General features: G+C 54.3%; 1 protein-coding gene across 2 annotated transcripts in view; it reads right to left on the bottom strand.

Annotated features, from left to right (window-relative positions):
• Positions 1-455: 455 nt before the first annotated feature.
• Positions 456-21,231, bottom strand: part of Fbxo31 (F-box protein 31) — a 32,076-nt gene continuing 11,300 nt past the window's right edge. Inside the window, exons 2-10 of one of the 2 annotated variants that reach the window (XM_048437424.3) lie at positions 18,391-18,462; positions 16,602-16,688; positions 12,630-12,706; positions 12,117-12,284; positions 10,768-10,842; positions 7,408-7,517; positions 6,601-6,754; positions 5,394-5,743; positions 456-3,792 (exon numbers count right to left, since the gene is read on the bottom strand). In XM_048437424.3, coding sequence (XP_048293381.2) covers positions 3,570-3,792; positions 5,394-5,743; positions 6,601-6,754; positions 7,408-7,517; positions 10,768-10,842; positions 12,117-12,284; positions 12,630-12,706; positions 16,602-16,688; positions 18,391-18,462 — 1,316 coding nt within the window. In that variant the 3' untranslated portion in view covers positions 456-3,569. The remainder of the gene's footprint in view (positions 3,793-5,393; positions 5,744-6,600; positions 6,755-7,407; positions 7,518-10,767; positions 10,843-12,116; positions 12,285-12,629; positions 12,707-16,601; positions 16,689-18,390; positions 18,463-21,231) is intronic. The other variant, XM_087900504.1, reaches the window with a different exon arrangement.

Here is a 21,231-nt window from a genome sequence, read left to right on the forward strand (position 1 = left end):
TAGCAGCTAAAAGCACTGGTCACTCTTACAGAGGACCCGAATTTGGGTCCTAATACCCACATAGCAGCTCAAAACCATCTATAACTCCAGTACTAGGAGATCTGACATCTGAATACTTTAGTCACTGGGCATGCGTGTGATGCACACAAGCAAGCAAATATATAAAAATGTGTGGGCTGGAGAGATGGCTCAGAGGTTAAAAGTGCTGGCTGTTCTTCCAGAGGTCCTGAGTTCAATTCCCAGCAACCACATGGCAGCTCACAACCATTCGTAATGAGATCTGGTGCCCTCTTCTGGCCTGCCAGAACACACGTGGGCAGAACACTGTATATATAAATCTTTTTTTAAAAAGTGTGTGTGTGTGTGTGTATGTGTAGGATGCACAATGCCAGCCACCCCTTGGGGGCCCCCAACTCCATTTTAACCCCACAGAAAGAAATCACAAGGCCCACAACAAGGCTTCAAAAACAGGTTTACTGAAAACTGAAAGGAGAAAACCACACATCCCAGGTGATAGTGTCACAGGTGACGTCAGACACCAGGAACACAGCAGCTACTTTTTCAGGGTCCTTCTTTGACCCTTAGGCAAAGCTGAGCTGACCTGAGAGGACTTTTAAGAGCTGCCCTCTATCCAGAACTTGGATGCACTCGAGACAAACCACATTTTCCAAACAGGCTTGTGAGCACAAGTCACCAGGCTGAGAAAGCACATTCTGGCGAATTTTGTTGGTCTCCATGCAAACACAAAGGACCCAGCCACAGAAAGCTGTCCTTCAGGTGCCTTCGGTGTCCCTACCCACCACTACACTCCTCTTTGAAGGTTGGTCATATGGGCCAAGGGGCTGTGACTGCCAGTGCCGCATTCACAAGTTCTAAACCATACCCCCTGTTCACAGCTTCTCCCCAGAACCACAGACTGGGTACATAACAGCAAATGGATGATGATCTGAGGAGGCTGACACTCTTCCCAATCAGGACACAAAGGTGGGGAGCAGAAGGGGCTGGGCACACCCAGATGCTCTGCCCGGCGTCACATTACAGGTCAGGTGCCGGATGGCGTCCGTGCATACTGTCTTGAGGAAAAGAGCCCCAAACAAGGTTGGGAACAAGGAACAAGGGTGTCCTGGGGTTCACCAAATCCTGACAGCTGAGGAGGATGGTTCCTTTCCACTAGTGCCCACAAGTACCAAAAAGTGAACATATGATGGGCGGTGTATTGTCCCAGCAAGCCTGGCGACCAGAGAGAGTCACTGGAGGGCTGGGATAGACAGCAGCGGTTGGTGATGAGCTCTGGCTATCCAAGTGCTCAGCTCCAACGTCTCGGCAAAGGAACGTCTAACAAGCAAGTGCATCTGAGTTCACTGCACACTGTGAGGAAGGACTGGCTGGCGCAGCATCTGGCCAGAAGCCACTGCCAAGCGCCCGCTATTGGTAGACATGCAGGGACAGGAGGTCCAAGAGGAGGTACAGGGATGCCACAGAGCTGACAGTCCAGAGCAGAGCGGCCCAGGGTCTGAAGACATGCCACAGTCAGTCAGGCAGCTGATGCCAGAGGGACACAAGGTGATTCAGGACTCCCAGTGCTGGGCTCCCAAGGACAGACTGCATGTAGATGCTGGAAGTCTCAGAAACGGTGGCCAATGTCCTGACTGCATCAGGGCCTGAACACATCGGGGCCTAAACAGACATCAGCAACATCCTCACGCAAAAGGACGTTCCCTCCCAGAAAAGCTTCCTGAGGCTTGCACCTGACCCCAACCACACACAGTGGAGCAGGCCAAGTGTGCAAACCCACGAGAGGCCTTCTCTCCAACTTCCGCGGACTATGCACCATGAGCCGCAAAATGACAAGGCCACCAGCGTGCTCGCATGGGGAGGCCCAGGGACATAGGCGTCTACCTGCTGCCTGCAGAGTGCCTGGGCCTGGCTATTCCCCACACCAGGCAACACAGTTTCATCTGTACTCAACAGTGATGTCAGCTTTATCAACCCTCACCTGCAGCAAACAGGGCATGTGTTTAGGAAAGCTAATATGTGGTTGGTTAATATGTGTGGTTACCCCTTCTTAACTGGAAGTGCCTAAGGAGATTTAAAACTCTGAACCACAGCATCCCACAGCAAGCCTCGGGGCCTGGGTAAAAATGTATCCTTGGTTTTCTCCAAACACGGTGAAACCACAAGAGCGGCCACCTGCATGTCCAGCTGTCTGGTCTGGACTGTCCCTGCGGCTTCTTAGTCACAGCCCCCACTGTCCAGAGCCTGCCCCATTTGGCACAATAGAAATGTTCATGGCTAACCAAGAAAGGAACAAAAGGCTGGGGCTCAACCCTGCAAAAGATGCTGGATGTCAGGACCCAGCCCTGGTGGCTCACTGCAGGCTGTTACAGCACCCGACAGAAAGCCAGCATAAAAAACCAGTTCACCAGGCTCCTGTGCCACACTGCCTTCCAAGTCTGCAGACCCTTCTGGCAGGAAGGGCCTGCCACTGTGAGAGAGGATACGGCCATCCTCTGTGGCTGCCACCTTCAGTAGGACAAGTTCTGAACACCCAGTACAAGGACCTGCAGCAGCCCCCAGGGACAAGGACCAAGGGGGAAGAGGCAGCCTAGAAGACTACTAAACCTTGGAAGTGCTGGCAGGAGCTCCCAAGGGTCTCTGCCCTTTGGGAGACACAAATGTTGACCTCAAAAAGGGTTCCCAAAACAGACATGAGTACAGCCCAGCACTGACCTCTGAGCAGATGAGTCCTCAATTAGCAACACTCCTGAATATACTGCCACACGGAAGTGTGACTGTCTTGAGAGCTGCCCTCTCTCACCTAGGAAGGGTTCACGGGCATTTCTACTGACACCGTCAACACTGTGAGAGGCACCTGCACAGACACACGACCAAAGCAATGGGGCTGTGGCGTCCAGCCAGGGCAGGCCCTACAGACAAACAGGCTGGGCCAGCTCTCGATCGTTCATGTGGAAGACCAGGAGTGTGTGTGATTTCTGGGGGCAAGCTAGTAGCTGCCCTGACAGCTTGGCTCTCACGCTGGAGCAGGTGTGACACGGAGGACACCAGGGGGCCAGAATGGAGACTGCAGTGACACTCCCTGGTGGCTCCTACAGTCAGGACAGGAAAACAGGTCATGGTAGGATGCCCGCGTCTAAGCAAGTGAGGAAATGGAAGCCATCTGGGGTCTCTGTGCCTCGTACCCCACCAATTCCACTGTGCCACTGCCCAGCTGTGACTGTTTAGCTCATCCAGGGGAACAGGTGCAGCAGATCCGTGATCCACGGTGGCTGTGTCACCCTCCCTGAAGACAGATTCGCTTTCCGCCTGCTTCTCTGCGCCACAGCCACCAGCCAGTCAGATTCACCCTGGCTCAACTGTTCTGTTCCCCCACCATGCTTAAAGTTCTCCTTCATAGCTACTGACAAATCAAATATACAAGAGTATGTTACACCCTATACAAGAAGTGCCTCGGGGCAACCAGGACCCTAGTGAGAAGGTGTGCGTTCATTTCCAAAGTGCATGCTTCCCCCACCCCGGCTCCCAGTGCAGTCTCTCCACCCACGCGGAGGTCAGGAGGTGAGGGACTGGATGTTCCTGAGCATCTCGTCAAAGGCCTGCGGCGACGGGGCATCGGCATTCTGGAAGGTGGCCTGGACTCGGCTGTACAAGCTGAAGGACTTCAGTTCCAGCCAGAGGAACCCAAAGCGGTCCTCATCGAACAGGACGAAGACGCCGGGAGTGCGCTCGGGACTGGTAAAGCCATGGCCAGCGATGAGGCCTGTGCCGTAGAAACTAGAGACACAAGAGAGCAAGCCATCAGAAGGCGCCCGGAGAGCCGGAGCCTGCACCACACAGGGCACGCACAGTGCATATGGGGCACGCACAGTACACTGCCAGCCACTACCATAGCTCCAGTCACACCACAGCAACTGGCCGGTAAGCAGCGCCCAAGGAGGGTTAACCTCCTTACAGGGTTAGGGTCAGAGGTCCCTGACTGAACTCTGTAAAGAAGCACACTTAGTCTGTGTGCAAGAGACCAAGATTTGCTTATTTGTGGCCCAAAAACGTTGTGGCAACTGAGGTAGGAATGCCAGGCAGGCCCGCCAGGAACTCTGCCGTGCCCCTCCCCACACCCAGGCACGTAGGACTGAGGCTGCTTGGGAGAGCAGAGAACAGCACTGCAGATTAGAGGCTCCGTAGACAGGGAAAAGCATGTCCTTCTCCAGGCGGGTAAACAATGGCCGCAGGGCCTAGAGAGAGGGCAGCAAAGGCTTCCTCAGAGAGCAGGGACCTGGCCCTTACTCATCTTTGCAAAATGGCATGAATGATGCGGGTGGGCCCAGTGTGAGCTGAAGACAGTGGCCAGGGCTAAAGACTAAGGGGCAAAGGTCGAGAAGGTGTGGGCTGGTGCCCGGCTGGTGAGGTTGCGGGTCAGTGGCCCAGCATCTCCAGGAGTGGACAGGGAAGACAGAGAAGCCCCGCCCCAACAGTCAGCACATATGACAAATCCACCAAGGGGCTGTCTGACTTCAAAGGCAGGAGAGACAGGGAGTAGTGGGAAGAAAGTACAGAGCCTCATGAATTGCACTGACCATGCGGTGTGAGCTATGTGTGATGGCACCCCCTACAGGACACCCAGGCCCACTACAGGACTGGAACCCTCCCCTGCTCCACCCGCTTGTCAAATCCGTGTGGCATTTTCCTTTCCGTGTGGCATTGTCTTTTTCACCTGGATAACCCAGTCATCTTTTGAGCCACTGGCAAAGCTTTGCAGTCTGTGCCACCTGAAGTGGCCCCATGTCCCGAGGCTCTTGGAAATCCCACCTTGGGTCCTTCCAGAAAGGGTGCTGTGTTTGACCTGCAGTGTTGTGTGTCCCGCCCCATGCCACACCCAGGACAGGGTGTGATTGCTACTGATGCTGTTCTGGAAGACGGTGGCCCCCTCCGCAGGCAGGGCCTAGCTGTAGGAAGGAGTTTACTGGGATAGCCAGACCCCTGCTTCTAGCCTATAATCTGCTTCCTGGTCTGTACGTGAGTTGCTTCTGCCACACGCTTGCAGCAGGAACATAGCCCAGCCCCCCACCACAATGGCTGAAACCATGAGCCAAAAACAGACCCTGAGCCAGCAAGATGGCTCAGTGGGTAAGGGCGCTCGCTATGAGGCTGACAACCTGAGCCCAATCCCTGGAGCCCAGAGGTGAGAGAGGATCTACTCCAAGAGCTGTCCTGACCTCACGTGACCCACGGCCCAGACACCTCTCTCTACCTTTCACTCCCACCCCCACATGACAAAACACCTGAAAACAGACTTCTAAGCTGTGAGGCAGGGGCCCCGCCACCCTCCCAGAAGCCACCAGAGCCATGCTGGCTAAGAGCTGGGCCCCAATCCTCACCAGAGCCGGCAAGTGCGGGGATAGTCCTCATTCCTTGAGCTGACACCCACAGGCAACACAAACGGCTGCCCCTGCCCAGATGAGGCCGACTGCCCGGCTGCCTCAGCTCCACTGCCAGGCTCTCTGCTGCCCTCGGCAGGTGGCCCGTCAGGGCCCTTGGCCAAAGGCTCCCGGGGCGGAGCAGGGTCCTCGCCAGCCTCCTGCTGCTCCTGCCGCACTTGCTCTCGGACCTCCAGGACGATCCTGGAGAGCTCGTTGAAGTTGCGGAGGTTCTCCACGTCGGGCAGCTGGATGCGGCGATGCAGGTCGATCTCTACAGTCTGCTGCCCCGCAGGGATGTTGGGGTCACCCTGCAGAGAGGACAGGTGGCCGTCAGCAGGGCTGGGAAACCCACAGAAACCTCCTGGCTTGCGGAGCACGCTCAGGGTCTGCCACCTAGAAGGCACGAGAGTGAAGGTTTCCTTCACAAATCAGCTCCCAGAACCACCACAGCACCAGTGAGTGACACGAGATGCCCACTGGGAGCGTGGGCCCACACAGGTGCTCACCGGTGTCTAGAGATTCCTCTTGCCTAGCAATGTGGACCCTCTCAGAGCCTGGCTGAGAGCAGGCCAGAGGTTCAGCTCAGGCTATCTGCCTGGAGGAAGCCCCCATCACCTCGGCCCAGCCACTCTGTGGTGTGGTGCTAAAACCCCAGGGGAGGAGGCCGGCATCACTCTGATTCTGGATCCTATCCTGATCTGTATGGAGTTTCTCCCACAGCAGAGGGATGTGAGCCAGAAAAGCCCCCGACAGAGGCTTTTCTGCTCTGGAGGCATTAGTACAACCTAAACCCCAGAACTCAATGACAGGTGAATGTGGTGGCTAAGGAGCCTTGGCCGTTAGCAGCCACGTGTGCAGCCAGTCATTCAGAACTCAGGACGAGGGCTTTATCTCAGCCCAGACCACAACACTGACCAAGCCAACATGAGCTTAGGCAGAGGGTCCCAACGAAGCTGCACAAGAGTGTCAGCTAGGCAGCCTGGGGTGCCTTTCCCGAGTGCCAGCTCAATCAGAACCTAGACGTCTGGGTCATCCATGCTGGAGCGGACCTAAAACTCAGCACGACCAGCACTGCAGGATCCTTGTTCGCCGAATCCTGTGTCCCTGGAGCATGGTGGACTCAGGCCTGCCTACCAGGTGGCTGTGAGGCAATGGTATAGCTCACCGTGATCTTGGTGCCCCTGGCACGTGAGCCATGGAAGCTGAGCATCACAATTTCCAGGCCATGGCTGCCATAGGTGCCCTTAAAGAGGCCTGGTTTGATGAGGTCGTCGGGGTGGCTGGGCGGGAGGTAGATCCGGCGGTATGTCAGGCAGTTGCTGCAGGGCATGAACAGAAGAAGCAAGGAGCTCAGTTTGACTAGACAGGTATCCGCCATGCCTAGCAGCCCCTTGGCTAAGCCACCCGCCCCCAGCCCTGGGGCACAGCACTCCTGACACCAGTGTGCACGCTCAGGGCCCAGGAGGGCAAACTCATGAGTACAGCACAGCTCACCATTACCCTCACGAAAGAAGCCTATGTCTACAGGACTATGAGGGGTCATGACCTGACATGGAACCAGAGGCCAGGAGGAGGCTAACACCAGGCTTCCCAGGGCCACCTGGCTTCAGCACACACTGGACACTTGATGCCTACACTGGGGTGACAAAGGTAATATCACAGGAGGGGTGAAGGTAAGGGTGTGCTCACAGCAGCCACAGAGAAAGGGGACCAGCACCTACAATACCCATACTCAGAAAGGGGGGACTAAATCCACAATACCCACACAGAAAAGGGAGAACTGAATTCACAGTATCCAAAGAGAGGAAACAGCTGTGTTACCCATACACAGAGAGGGGGGCTGCATTCAGAGCACTCACAGACTGTGGATGGTACAGTCCCCGTAGGTAGGCCACACCCGCACAGAGACAGCTGCACTCACATCTAGCGTGAGGTGAGCTACTTTCCCACTACCACAGGGGCCCTGACTCACTCGTACTGACTGGTGTAGATGAACTTCATCAGAATCAGCTCCTGCATGTGCTCGTGGAAGATGTCTTCCAGCGTGCGGCCCCACTCCTCCCTCAGCCAGGTCCGAAATTCCTTCAGAGAAAAAGGGTATGAGAGTCACCGAAATGGAAGGAGAGAAGTCGCTGTATGTATGACCTGACTGAATGAATGTTTCCAAGCCGAAGGGGTTTCCTGGGGAGCATCTGGGGTGGGGGTCTGAGAACAGCCCACCTGTAAAAAGCACAGGGTCCTCACCTTCCCAAGGTACACAGCCTCAGACACCCAAGAGGGCAGTGAGGTCACAAGGTTCCCTCAGGCAAGGCGGGGGTCAGAGTCCCTGTCCTGGGCAACAGCCCCTTACTGTGCCCATGGTGGGAGACAGTGGTAGCCACACCGATCCAGCTCTAACCTGCACAGCCCGAGACCTGAGGCACCTGGAAGAGCACAGGTCAGCAGGACACCATCCTAACCCCCACCAGTGAGAAACAGCACCTGCTCGCTCAGGACAGGTCACTCAGGACAGGACAGGTCACTCAGAACAGGTCACTCAGGACAGGCCACTCAGGACAGAACAGGTCACTCAGGACAGGTCACTCAAGACAGGTCTCTCAGGACAGGACAGGTCACTCGGGACACAGCATTCAGAACAGGTCACTCAGGACAGGTCACTCGGGACACAGCACTCAGAACAGGTCACTCAGGACAGGTCACTCGGGACAGGTCACTCAGGCAGCACCTGCTCACTCAGGCGGCACTGCTCACTCAGGACACGTCAGACCCTGCTCAGACAACCCCTGCTCAAAGGTTTACTTCTACACAATTAACAGGGACTTCCAAACATGACCTGGCATTTCCAGTGACTAGTAGGAGCTCCACAAATGGAAGCAAGAAAAACTTACAAAACAGAAGTTACAATCTTGGGATGGGTTTCTTTCATGTGTAGCAACCCAGGAGCCACTGCAGAACCCAAGGGAAGCCAGAGGTATGGCACGAAATTTTACAAATTTCTATTTCCAGCACCCTGCACAAAGTAGGGCTTGAAAACACAGTGCACAGGGCCACTGCTGCCTAGGTCATAGAATAACACTGCCCAGAGGAAAGGCCTGAAGGGAAAGGCAGGTACTCCGCCCTGTCAAGACGGCAAACTGACCTCTAGATCCAACACTTCAGACACAAGCTCAGCAGACACCACACCAAGAAACCAGAGAGTCCATGATGGAACCATACAGAATTGCAAAGAATTCAGACACATGGACAAAATGAGAAGCTGCCAAGGGCTCTCAAAACCATCCAGCCAGACACTGAGTGCTCTACGACATGAGGAGCCAGCAGACGGGTTCCTAGAGTCAGATGACCACAATCTGGCCCATTTTTAACAAAGATGTCCAAGCTTTGGCTGGGGAAAGTCCTCAATCAACAGAGCCATTCCTTACTCACACAACATATCCAAGAGGCAGCAGACATGACCATAAACCAAACCTTTCCACCCCAGTACTGAGGGGAGAGGTCAGGACACCAACAGCAGGGCTCCAGGCCTCTGTTTAAAAAGAGGAGGGGAAGTTGTCTGCAAACTGGGGGTAAGGCTTTTTCAAAACCCCCAAAAATCTGTTTGAAAATTAGGCCCCACTGAAATTAAATCCTTCATGCTAATGATGACCCAATGGCTAAGAACATTTCCTGCTCTTCAGAAGACCTGAGTTCAGTTCCCAGCATCCATATCTAGCATCTCACAGTGACCTATACTCCAGATCCAGGTGATCTTCTCTTCTCCTCTGCCAAATAGTCACACACACACACACACACACACACACACACACACACACATATATTAAAAATAAAAATTTTAAAGGCAGAGGCAGGCAGATCTCTGTGTGCTGGAGACTAGCCTGATTGACACAGTGAGCTCCAGGACAGTCAAGCTGACTTAGTAAAACCTGTCCCACCCTCAAAATTAAACCTTTCATTGCAGTGGCTGTTCTTGTGGAGGAAACATTTTTCATAAAAACCAAATAGGTAACAGACGAAATAAAAGCAACCGAATGGAAGCAACGAAGACCTCATCACATTGAGCTGACTGGCGTGAACACCACCCGAAAGCCCCAGCCACGATCTGAAGCAGGGTGATCACCGGTCAGCCCACCAGGGCAAGCTCCAGCTACACAAGGGCTTGAACAGAGCTCAGGAGTGACTTTCATGTCCGTCCAGGGAACACACTGTGCCTGGCACTCAGCAATCACCATCACATGCTCCCAACAGTCCTGGGAGATGGCCAAGGGGGATGACATGGTCAGACTTCTTCCTCTTCCCTACCTCTGCTCTTCCCAGGCCATCTCTAAAGGCCCCAGTCAGAAGGAAAGGGGGCTGGCTAGGTAAGGGGAGGGCGCTGGTTAGCTGCTGTAAGGAAAAGTTCAGGCAGTGTCTGTGGACACCTGGGATAGACACGCCTGTCTGGGATGTGGTCAGAGATATGCATTTGTCACCAGGGCCCAGGACCGAGGAAAGCCAGACCTTGTGAACACAGGGCATCTTGAGACACCCAGCTCCCAGGAAAGTCCTTGTTTCCTGTTGGCCAGGAGCATGCGGCATTATCAGCCTTTAGAATCCCTCAAATTCCATCACACACTCCAGAAACTGAGCCCACGACCTCTAAACTTAACAGCTGAAGGGAACTCCAAAAATCTCACAGGGGTGGCAAGTCATGACTGCAGGGAACCGAAGTTTAACAGCACTGTTTACTGGAACTCTCCTGTGGGTCTCTGGCCACCAGGAACCCTGGAAACTCGGAAGCTGGCTACCGATGTACAGCCATCATAAACAGACACGCACACTCAACAATGTCTAGTTGTTCTTCATGGTTGTGTGACTTAGCTGCTCAAAAATCAAAACTCAAACCTCAAAAGCAATATAAACTCACTGTGCAAGCAGTGGAAAGCCGAGCACTTTCGGGTATCCACTCTGCTGCCATGATCTAAAACCCAGGCCACTAGGTCCCAAATGGAGAAATAGCCCTGAAGAGCCCTCAGGGCCCCTGAATGACAGACACATCTAGACACAGCTTCTAGCAGTCTGAAGAGGGTAGGTCCCCACTAGACGGTGCAGGAGAGCACAGGGAGTGATTTCAGAATATTCAGGGTCAGGCATGTGCCCACAGAGATGCACAGACATCTCTGCATAGGCAGGCTTGGAGGGACAGTATGCAGCAAGGACACCAGTTATGAGATGCCAATTCCCAATGATGGGACCTCTATTTCAATCAACAGGAGCCAGGTCAGTGTCCAGGAGAAAAGACAGCCAGGCATGCAAACATCTTCCCACAGCCTCCCTCCTAGACTCCAGAACTCACCTCCTGCCTCCCACCGGACATCCTGTGGTGGTCTGTCTGGTTGCACTTGGTGGAGAACTCATCTTTCTTCACAATCTTCAGCGTGACCACAGAAGGAAAGGGACCAGGAGAAACAATGAGTCCCAATGTCCACCACCCTCCTCGCCAAAATACGTCAAGTCTGGTGGTGCGGGCCTATAATTCCATCTACTTGGAAGGCTGAGGCAGGAGATTTTGGGTTCTGCCTGAGCAAGAGGATGAACTCCAGGCCAGGCTGGGCCACTCAGTGCAACTGTCTTGGAACAAAAGCAGGGCTGGGGTGTGTTACTCAGCGGCAATGGCGAAGACAGTCAGTGAAGTGATAGTGCTGGATGCATTAGAACCTGAGAGGGAGTGGGGTGAGGGGGATTGGCTTGCAATCCCAGAGCTGGGGAGACAAAGCCGGACCAGTCTTTCAGGCTTGCTAGCCAGCTTAGCATAACTGGCTAGTCCCGGGTCACAGCAAGAGACCCCGACTCAAAACACAAGAGGGATAGCTCACAGGTAACAACAGACACCACCTGAGGCTGGTCCCATCACCACGTGGATGCATACACATGCTCACATGCATCCACACACAGGTGAACATACACACATGTCCACCTAAATAAATTTTTAAGGACTGGTGAGATGGCTTGGCAGATAAAGGCATTTATCATCAAGCAAGCCTGAAGATCTGAATTTGATCCCCAAAGCCTGCACGACAAGCGAGAACTGACTCCCGTAAGTTGTCCTATGACCCTCAAATGTGCACTGTGGCACACACATACACACAAAATGGCTGATTTGTAATTTTTTCAAAACATTCCAAACAAAAAAGGCCCAAATGCATTTGTAAGAGGCCACTGGAAAGGAAGAGTCAGAACCCCGCCTCCTGGCACGTGCACTTCCAGAGGCAGGCACAGCACGTGTGTGTCGTGTCACCCCCCCCCCCCAGGAGATAGCAGCGATAGCAGCAGCAGCAGCAGCAGCAGCAGCAGCAGCAGCAGCAGCCGAGTGGAGCACGTGACTGCACACTGCCACACCAGTCAACAGAAGCGGAGAAATCAGCCTGCAGAGACAGCAGCGAAGCTCCAAGCAAAAGAAAGTTCCAGTGAGCTCCGGCAACCTCCATCTTCACACGGACACAAACCATGGGGGGAAACTCCCCCACTCCACTGAGCTTGGCAAGCCAGAGCCTACAGCTAGGGGGCCATAGTTGAACCGCGTCAGGACGCAGCTAAAGGTGCCACGGCACCCACCAGGATGGCATGGGGTCGTGACAACCGAAGGAGGATGGCCTTTCAATTGCACATGCCTGTCCCATCCCAGGGGACCTAGCCCTCCTCTACCTGGATGTGGCCGTTGTGGGGCCCTTTGTGGCCGTACATACACTCCACCGTGGCTGACTTCCTCTCCATCAGGTGGATTCTAAACAGAGGCTTGAATCGCATGGGGTCGCCAACGTGGGGGTCATGAGGAGGTAGGTACATCCAGCCAATGATGAACAGACCATCCACCTGCAGCAAAGAGACAGTGGGCACACCACGGGTCGTTCTCTCCTTCAGCCAACTGCCCATCAGAGCCTGTGGCCGCAGACATGAGCCCGCAGCCTCAGCATCCGGGACATCCGGGAGCTAAGGGCCCTATGGCTGCTTGAGCGTCTTTAAACAGTCCAGGAGCACAGTCAGAGGGCTAATGGACCGCTTACAACAAATCTCTGTTCACTTGGAAAGTAACATCTGGCCCTGAACGGAAACGCTAGGGGCGGCTTTTCAGTCTCCTCTATGGAGTCAAGAAATGGCACTGCCGCTCTCGATGTGGGCACCTCCCCCCCACACAGCCACCACGAGGCTCCCACTCACCACCACGTTCAGCAGTCCTCCATATGGCCCGATGTCTGGCTGCCACAGCCCCAAAATGTGTCTGTATCGGTGAAGCACTGTGGGGAGAGAAGGGGCACTATTACCCAGCATGCTCCACTCACCCAGGATGCTCCTGGGGCACAGGATTCACCTCCACCATGAGCCACTAGAGATGACGGTCCCACCGTGCCCACCACCGTAGCTACTGCTTCTGCACAACTGCTGCTCAGAGCGACAGATGGATGCAGCAGGACGCCCCTGAGGGTCCTGACTGTCAGTGCAGAGGCGTGGGGTCTGTGAAGGCCGTGGAGGCAGGACCACAAAGGAATAGGACCCAGAGGCCTTGGCCTGTGGTGCAGGGAGAGGGGCAGCCCAGTCTCTGACACTGTGAAGAACTGCCACCACCCCCGGGCCCAGTCCAAGACCATCACAGGGGGCTGACAGGCATGGGTCACTGCCCAGGCTCAGGGAAGCAGTCGTGACTGATTACTGACACAGGTCAGTGACACAACTCGACACAGGGAAGGGCCCAAGGAGGGCCCAGGGGCAGGGCATACTAATGTGGACATTTTTGAATGCATCTAATGCTAGCAACATCCTCAGCAACTCTAACAAGTGTCAGGCTGCCTAGTCAGTCTGGGACGCCACCAGACATGTTCAAAGAGCTACAAGGATACACAGGCTGCAGGCACACAGACCCACAGGAACCACAGCTTCCGAATATCGCCTTGCTACCTGTCTCTAAACTCACAAGCACAGCAGGCAACACCAGAGCCAGAGTGCAGGGAGATGGGGGCACACTCCAAAGAGTGGCCACTGTGTCATCTTGCACGGTAAGGAGGATGCTTCAAAGGGCAGGTGGAAGAAGAAAACAGTAACAGTCTGTCATCATTTATAGCTGAAAAATAGAAAAGCTGGAGAAATCGCCCATTTTAGAAACCAGTGCAACTCAGAGATTAGTGACTGTGCGCTGCGGGAACAGGGAGGACACGTCACGGGTGACTCCATCTGGTGGCGCATTAATTTACACACAAACCCCGAGGAGAGGCCAGCCTCCTCCCTCTGCTCACACCAGCAAGAGAGCCGGACACCCAGAGGAGAGGAAACAAGCTGCTTCTCCCAGCAGCCAGTCTATAAGCTGCTCACAGGATCAACCGAAACACTAAACTCGCCTCCCAGGGTGAGTCCTGTGCTATCTCAAGGGATAGCCTAGGCTTGCCCAGAACAAAGACATCTCAGCAACATTCAGAAAAACAGCCCGAGCATGACCCCCACCTAAGACAGAAATAACTGGGTAAGTTTCTGTCTTCAGGTCTGTTCGCGGACAGTGGGTGAGCCTGAGTGGCCCCATACTTACCTCTTGTCCAAAAGGAAAAATGCAACTAATAGGCCTCTTGTCCTAGTCACAGGGTCAAAGGCAGAAGTGCCATAGTGCACAATACCGAGAAGACTAGCCCGCCCTGTCACCTGTTTCCAGACTTCCTGATGTGCTCCCCAGCCCTCTGGGAGCATCGGTGTTAGTGGCTCCTTGGGGAGGGAGGGGGTCTGGAGCTCTGTGGGAGGCCTCCTAGCATGTTCCACTGTGCAGCCTAGGGTTCACGGGAGTCATCCACATCCTATTACCACAGGCAAAGCCATGTCCTCAACCCTGCATCTGCCTCAGAACTCTGGAGCATCACCACAGACCTGGCACCCACAGTCGCTCCAAGTACCTTGTAAGTTCAGAGGACTTTGCAGTCACCCCCAACCCACACAAGCAGGGACAGACAACCACAACAACCAAGGACAAGAGTGTCCCTGAATGCTCTGCTGAGGCCGATCACTGGCACTCCACAGGCCCGTGTGACAGTCCTCCATCAGGACACATCCCATCCACACGTAAGTCCCAACTCAGGCCCCTGTGGGTGACTAAAGCCCAGGCAGGACAAGGTCCCAAAGCCTTCGGTGCAGGGACGTCACAGCAGGCTGAAGAGAAAACACAGCCTTAGAGCCCGGCTGACACTAAGTGCCTGGAAGCCAGAGGCATGAGGCTCCGGGTCACATGGTAGCACTCAGAGGCTAGGGCTTGCAGGGGCTCACCACCAGTGACGCTCCTTGTACTGTTCTGGCTCTCCAGCCCCCACCAAGTGCTGGGTGACTCAAATGCACTCAAACCTTGATAGGACAGCAATCCCCATTCTGTCACTGCTGCCAGGGACAAGCAGCAGGACCACCAAACAGGAGGCTGAAAACCCTAGCACTCAGCAGCACCTCCCAGGGGTGAGGGAGAAGGCACTACCCTCTCCAGACGTCTTGGGAGGGCTGGGCTTCCATGCTGTTTCAGAAGAATGTATGGCTACAGCAGGGTCGGGGGTGGGGAAGATCCTTGACCCTGCACGGGGTCAGCTGTTCCCATGGCTTCCCAGAGCCGTCTCCTCCCTGTGGGGCTGGCAGGACCTCCTGCTCTCTGCTCAGCAGGGAGGGCTGGTTGGCTCGGGACACGGTGTTCTGGAAACACTGTCTCTACTCAGCAATCGGACAGTGCTCCCTAGCTCAGCCTTGCCCAGGTCCCGTGCCCTCCCACGCCTAGGGCTTCCCATGCCCTGTCATGACCTTGGCCGTTAGTCCACCTCCATGCCAGCCAATGCAGCAAAGGTGTTTGTTAGCGGCTATGCAGTGCCCACACAACACCCAGGAGCATGCTGGACAAAGGCAAGCATCTCACAGGCTGGGACTGTCCCCACAGGGAATCAGAACCTCGTGTCCACAGTAGCTACGCGCTCAGCCCTCGAGAGCGCATTATGAAACAGATTGCCTATTCGTTCTACTGCTTTTGTTAGGGGGAAAATGGCCATTCATAACTTTTGTTTAGGGTTTTATTGGAGCTAGGACTGGCCTCACACTTACTATATAGCAAAGTAAGCCTTAAACTCCTAATCCTCCTGCCTCCATCAAGAGCTGGGAGTGGCAGACAGGGCCGCCACTCCCAGCTCTGATCTCTTTCTCATGTATGGAGTGCTCTGTCTGCGTGTACACATGCACACCAGAAGAGGGCATCAGATCCCACTATAGATGGTTGTGAGGCACCCTGTGGTTGCTGGGAATTGAACTCAGAGCCTCTGGAAAAGCAGCCAGAGTTCCTAACCACTGAGTCATCTCTCCAGCCCCTCTGATCTCTTTCTTGACAACTGAAATTCACTCTCGCTGTGTCAAAGGAAACTTCCAGAATTCAGAGTACCAAGGTAGGTGACTTTTTAAAGACTTTGTTATAATTTCATTTGTGTGTGTCCACATGCTGCAGTCAGAACACGGAGCCGAGACAACGATCTGATGGAGTCAGTTCTCCTACCTTTCCGTGGGTTCCTGAAACTGAACTCCGGTAACCGGCCTTACAAGGCAAGCGTGTTGACCCACTGGGCCAAGAATCCAGTTCTAAAGAAGCAGCAGTGGTTCCCTGAGTCTGATGGGGTGGGGGTGGGGGTGATTTTTCTGTAAGCTCACGTGATTAACTGACAGACTTAGAGAGTGGTTTACATTTCTTATTATTATTTTGTTTTTTGAAAGTTGTCCTACTCTATAGTTCAAGCTATCCTGGAAGCTATCACAGCAATTCTCCTGCCTCGACCTCATGAGGGCTGGGCTCACAGGCATGTGGCACTGAGCCCAGTTACATGTTATTTTCAAATGAAAGAGCTTTAAAGGCCTCTACACTGCCTTCTGCTCTCGGCTCTATCTGAATTTCTCTGTCACCGCCTTAACAACCAGAGGTAAGAGATGCCTGCCCAAACGGCTAGGCTACTGTGGGATCCCATCCCCTGCATACAGAGCCCAGGCTACCCCTCAGCCTGACCCACCACAGCAAACCACAAACCACAGCTGCAGCAGAGCAAAGGAGAAAAGACCGGGGGTTAGCATCCTCCCGGGGACAGGAGGTGAGCCTGTAGTGACCCATGCAGCGACAGCGTAGCCACAGTGCAGGGCGTGGGTACGTACGGCAGGTGTACACATCTCTGTATTCCATGTGCTCATAATCGGGGAGAATTTTCATGAAGCGTCCTGACTTCACGCGAGGGTTTATACCTGAACAGACACAGCAGGAAAGGCTGAGGGCCATCCCCTCACATGCGAGCAGCTGCCAGGGGACTCGGCACCCAGTTCCTCCTGCCGGAGGTCAGGCTACTGCAGAGCACACTATGGGGCAGGTTTCCCTGTTTACGGCAACTCACTGCAGCCATAAACTCGGGTGGCCCCTGTGACCCCCTCACTCCCTGGTCACAGCTCTTCGGGGCCTGGAAGTGGGAGAGCAGGTGTGGCTGACAGGTCCCTAGAGGTCGGGCAGGGTTCCTTCCCCCTACACTGGCCCACAGCCAGCTTCGCCATCTCCTTGTCCTCGCGCTGTGTGTTTCAGGGCAACATCACCCGTTATTGCTGAATCCAGACTAACCAGCCTGGCCACCTGTTCAGGGACTCAGGCTAACTCTCTTCAGCCATCAGTCCCAGAGGTTAGGAGTGTTCACAGACTTTCAGAGTCTCAGCTCCCACACAGCAGAATCACCACTGACGCACGCTCTGGCCTGTGCAGCCCAAAGTCCCGGGGTGCTAGAAGCAGGAAGAGAGGATGGGTTCCGTGTCTACAGCAAATTCACAGAGTCCAACAGCAGAAGCCTGCCGCCCTCACCTGCTCGCCTACACCACACCTTGGCAACACTGTCTCCAGGTCTCTACCCACGTGGTTTCTCCCACGGGACAGAAGACCGCAGCTGAGGAACCCCGTCCATGTGTGCTCCCTGGGCTGCCACAGGACACGGACACCCGGGCAGTGTCCACAGCTGCACCCCTGTGAGGATGAGCCGCCCGGAGCTCCTAACTCCCAGGGAGCAGGCTGTGTCTACCGGCTCGTAATGATGAGGGTCAGGCAGCCATGCTCAGAGCAGTCAGAAGGGGACGGCATCACCCAAAATATGAATGGCAGCCACTTGACCACCGTGTGAAACATATGAGCACCACCGGCTCGGGAGAGAGGCTAACTGGGGACAAAGGGTGCTGGTTTTAGAAAGTGAAGGAGCTGGTGAGATGAGAAATTAGACCAGGGGTTAACACACTTACAGGAAAGGGAACACAGAGCTATCGAAGGACGTGGACCGTGGCGCGTGCGCAGTCACTCTGAAACCTGAGGGAGCTGATGGGAAACACAACTCCGCTTCTCAATCCCTGAAAGCTGTATCTCAACAGGCTCAAGTCCAGAAGACCAGAGTGTCCCTATCCAGCCTGCACTGCTCAGTGCTGGCCTCTGGTAACAGGTATAAGTGGGAGCTGGGCAGGAGGCAGAGCCAGTGTGCTACGGCACAGCAGACAACTGTTCACTCTGAGTCAGAACCTGAGCCCTCCCAACACAGGAGTAAATGTTTGGGGTAACAGACATGCCATTAACCCTGACCTGACCAGTATATGTTATGTATAGTAGAGAGGTCACTGTACCCACAAATACATACAACTATCATGTATGTTAATAATAGAACATATGGGCTGGGATGTGGGTCACAGACAAAGAGAGCATCTGCCTAGCACTGAACCCCCAACACCACCAAAAGTAAAATCTAGATTAGGTAAACAGAAACACAGGCCCTGGGTGTCTCGGTTAAGATGTCTTTAGCCATTATGAACTTAAGAGTGCTGTGTCCAGGACAGGAGAAAGAAGCACCGCTGTCAGTCATGGCTGCCACCACTTACTGCACTCTGGTACAAAGGACAGGGTGGTGGATAAGACAAAGGGGCCACTCACGCTTTGCATAGACGTCCCGGCAAGACACGCCTGTGATCTCCAGCTTCCGCAGGTTCTCACAAACGCCATACTCTGCAACAAGAAACACACCAGAAGTAAAATCGGGAACTCACAAAGCAGCAGAGATGGTGACTGTGACAGAAAGACGCTCCTTTATTCATAAGAATCTGCCCTTTATGGCGATATTTCAGGCAGGCTAATAAATAAAGCTTCCTGAAGATCAGAGTGCAGAGCTAGCCACTAATAAGCCATAGAGGCCAGGCAGTAGTGGCACACACCTTTAACCCCAGCACTTGGGAGGCAGAAGGATCTCTGTGAGTTCAAGGACACCCTGGGCTACAGGAGATTGATCCAGTCTAAAAGAGAAACAGAGCCAAGAGGGTAGTGGCTCACACCTTTAATCCCAGCACTAGGAAGGTGAAGACAGGAAGGGATATGGCTGGGCAGAGAATACAAGGCGGGAGGAGACAGGAGCTCACCGCATTCAGTCTGAGAGTTCGTGGAAACAGGATCTTGCCCGCTTTGGTCTGAGGATTTGGTAGCAGTCTCTCTAGTGCCTGCTCCTTTACTTCTCTGATCTTTCAGCACCTACCCCAATATCTGACTCAGGGTTTTCATTAAGTCCAGTTAGAATTTGTGCTACAGCACTTCACTGTGGCAACCTCTCTACCTTATCACAAATGAGAGCCCTGCTCCGCTGCAGGCAGGGCCACCCTCAATGCAGACCTGTGCGGTCTGCTCTGCTGTGGTCCAGCAGCCTAACTGTACAATGAGGTGAGGTACTCAGTGGTCTGGAACTGGTGCCTGTCACACCTATATGAAGTCTACACTGGTGTTATGGTCCCAGGGGCACATCCTGGCTCCCTTCAGCCCTGACCGGTCCTCACAGCAGATGCTGGAGAGCAGTGGGGCACCAATGTCCCTTTGGTCAAAGTGCCCTAGTCCTACTGAGGGAAATGCAAACGGATGTGCGGCCCTTTCTGTCAAAGGGCTAAATGGGGCAAAGGACCTTCCATCTTCAAAGACATCTGTAAAGAGGCATCCAACAGGAACCCTCCTCAGTGGGCTCTTTGCTAATGACTGTCCCTTTAAGTTAGCCAGCCATGTAAGAGGGTGAGGTCGAGCCCTGACCACCTGCCTTAGGAATAAAAATCAAGTGGGGGTCAGGCAGTGGTGGTACATGCCTTTAATCCCAGCACTCTGTGAGTTTGAGGCCAGCCTGGTCTACAGAGCTAGTTCCAGGACAGGCTCCAAAGTTACAGAGAAACCCTGTCTTGAAAAACAAAAACAAAAACAAAACAAAACAAAACAAAGCAACAGAAACAAAACCCAAGTGGGACTTCCACTGGGTGTGATTGCCTGCTAATTTGGCACAGCCACATAAAAACCCTTCTGCAGAAGTAGATCTTTTTCCTTTTCAAATACTTCGGATGATGCGGTAATTGTCTTGACAGCCCAGACCCATTTCTAACAGCACATCAATAGAAAGGTCCTTAGCAGCCTGACACCTCCTCCAGCTCACCACAGCTCCACCCCACACCCAACTCACGTCGACCAAATGTCAGCCCTCTGCCTCAGATCTCAGGTTGGGGAATGGGGGTGCTACCAGCACAGTTAACTGCACCAGGCCTGGGCAGCCTCCATCCACAGTGCCATCCCTCACCAGTGTGCCCCTGCAAGGGCTAGCCAGGATCCACTATACTTAAACCTGGGAGCATGTCCAGGAAAGGACCATGTCCTACCCATTAGCACTGAGGCAGGAGACACAGAGGGGATGTGACCTGAACAAAGGACCACAAGCTACAGTGTGACCCAGGACTAAAGCTAGGTCAGCACCCCCAGTAGTGAGCACATGGCATGAGAAGGGGTAAGAGGGCCCTGGGACCCAGACAGTTACAGCTCACACTTCCAGGATCACACGCTGTGAAGTGTCAGGCTGGGCTTCACAGTATGACCTCATCAGATGCTCACAGGGACCTCCCGTGTCAGGACTCAAGCCTTGCACAGGGTGGGACACCAGCTGTCTGGAATGGGTCACAGTGCAGCCTAGTGGGGCGGCGGCGGCGGGGGGAGGGAGGGTGTCTCCAATGCCATGTCCTCAGCACTTCAGTTCTGATGGTCCCCCGAGGCTGGTCTTTTCCTCCTCAGTAACAGATGTCACCAGCCCCATGCTCTGGATGGATGGGGTCCTGTCAGTACTCATGGCTGTCAGATGCAGGCATCGAGGAGGCTCTCTGGGGGGCTCTGGTGGGACCTGAGGTGCCAGTTCCTTTCAAGCTCCCTTCCTGCACCCCAGGTCCCACACAGTACCCTCCTCTCAGCTGTGCCTGGCTGTCCCCTCTGGGAGAAGATCCAGGCAAGGTTCCAGCACTGCACACTGGTGTGCGCAACTGTAAACAGATGTTACTGGTGAACCTCAGAGACTGAGTCACACACAGGGGCCTCGGCCTGGCTCCCCCCACTGGTGAGCTCATCTCTCCAGAACAACACGGGGCTCAGGCCAGCTGTCTGTAAAAGGCCCCGCCTACTCACAGCAATTCTAACTGTAGGGAAGGATGCTTACCAACAGATGTGCAGGAGAGACGGGGAGTGGAGAGACCACAGTCGGCTGGACCAGGATGTGAGCATCTTAGCCGTGTATCTCTGGCTCACCTTCCAGAAAGTCACCATACCCTCCACAGCCCAGAATACAACTTCAAATATGGTGACCCAGCACAGTCTATCCTTGCAATTGATTGCTGGAGCTAAGTGGTTTCTATAAAGTCAGCTGAGGAGGAAGGGGCTGAGACAAGGGCAGCAGTGTGGCCCAGACCCAGCACCTTGGGTCTGACCTCCACGGAG

Source organism: Myodes glareolus, chromosome 22 (genome assembly GCF_982192425.1).
Source record: "Myodes glareolus chromosome 22, mMyoGla1.1, whole genome shotgun sequence".
Classification (NCBI taxonomy): domain Eukaryota; kingdom Metazoa; phylum Chordata; class Mammalia; order Rodentia; family Cricetidae; genus Myodes; species Myodes glareolus.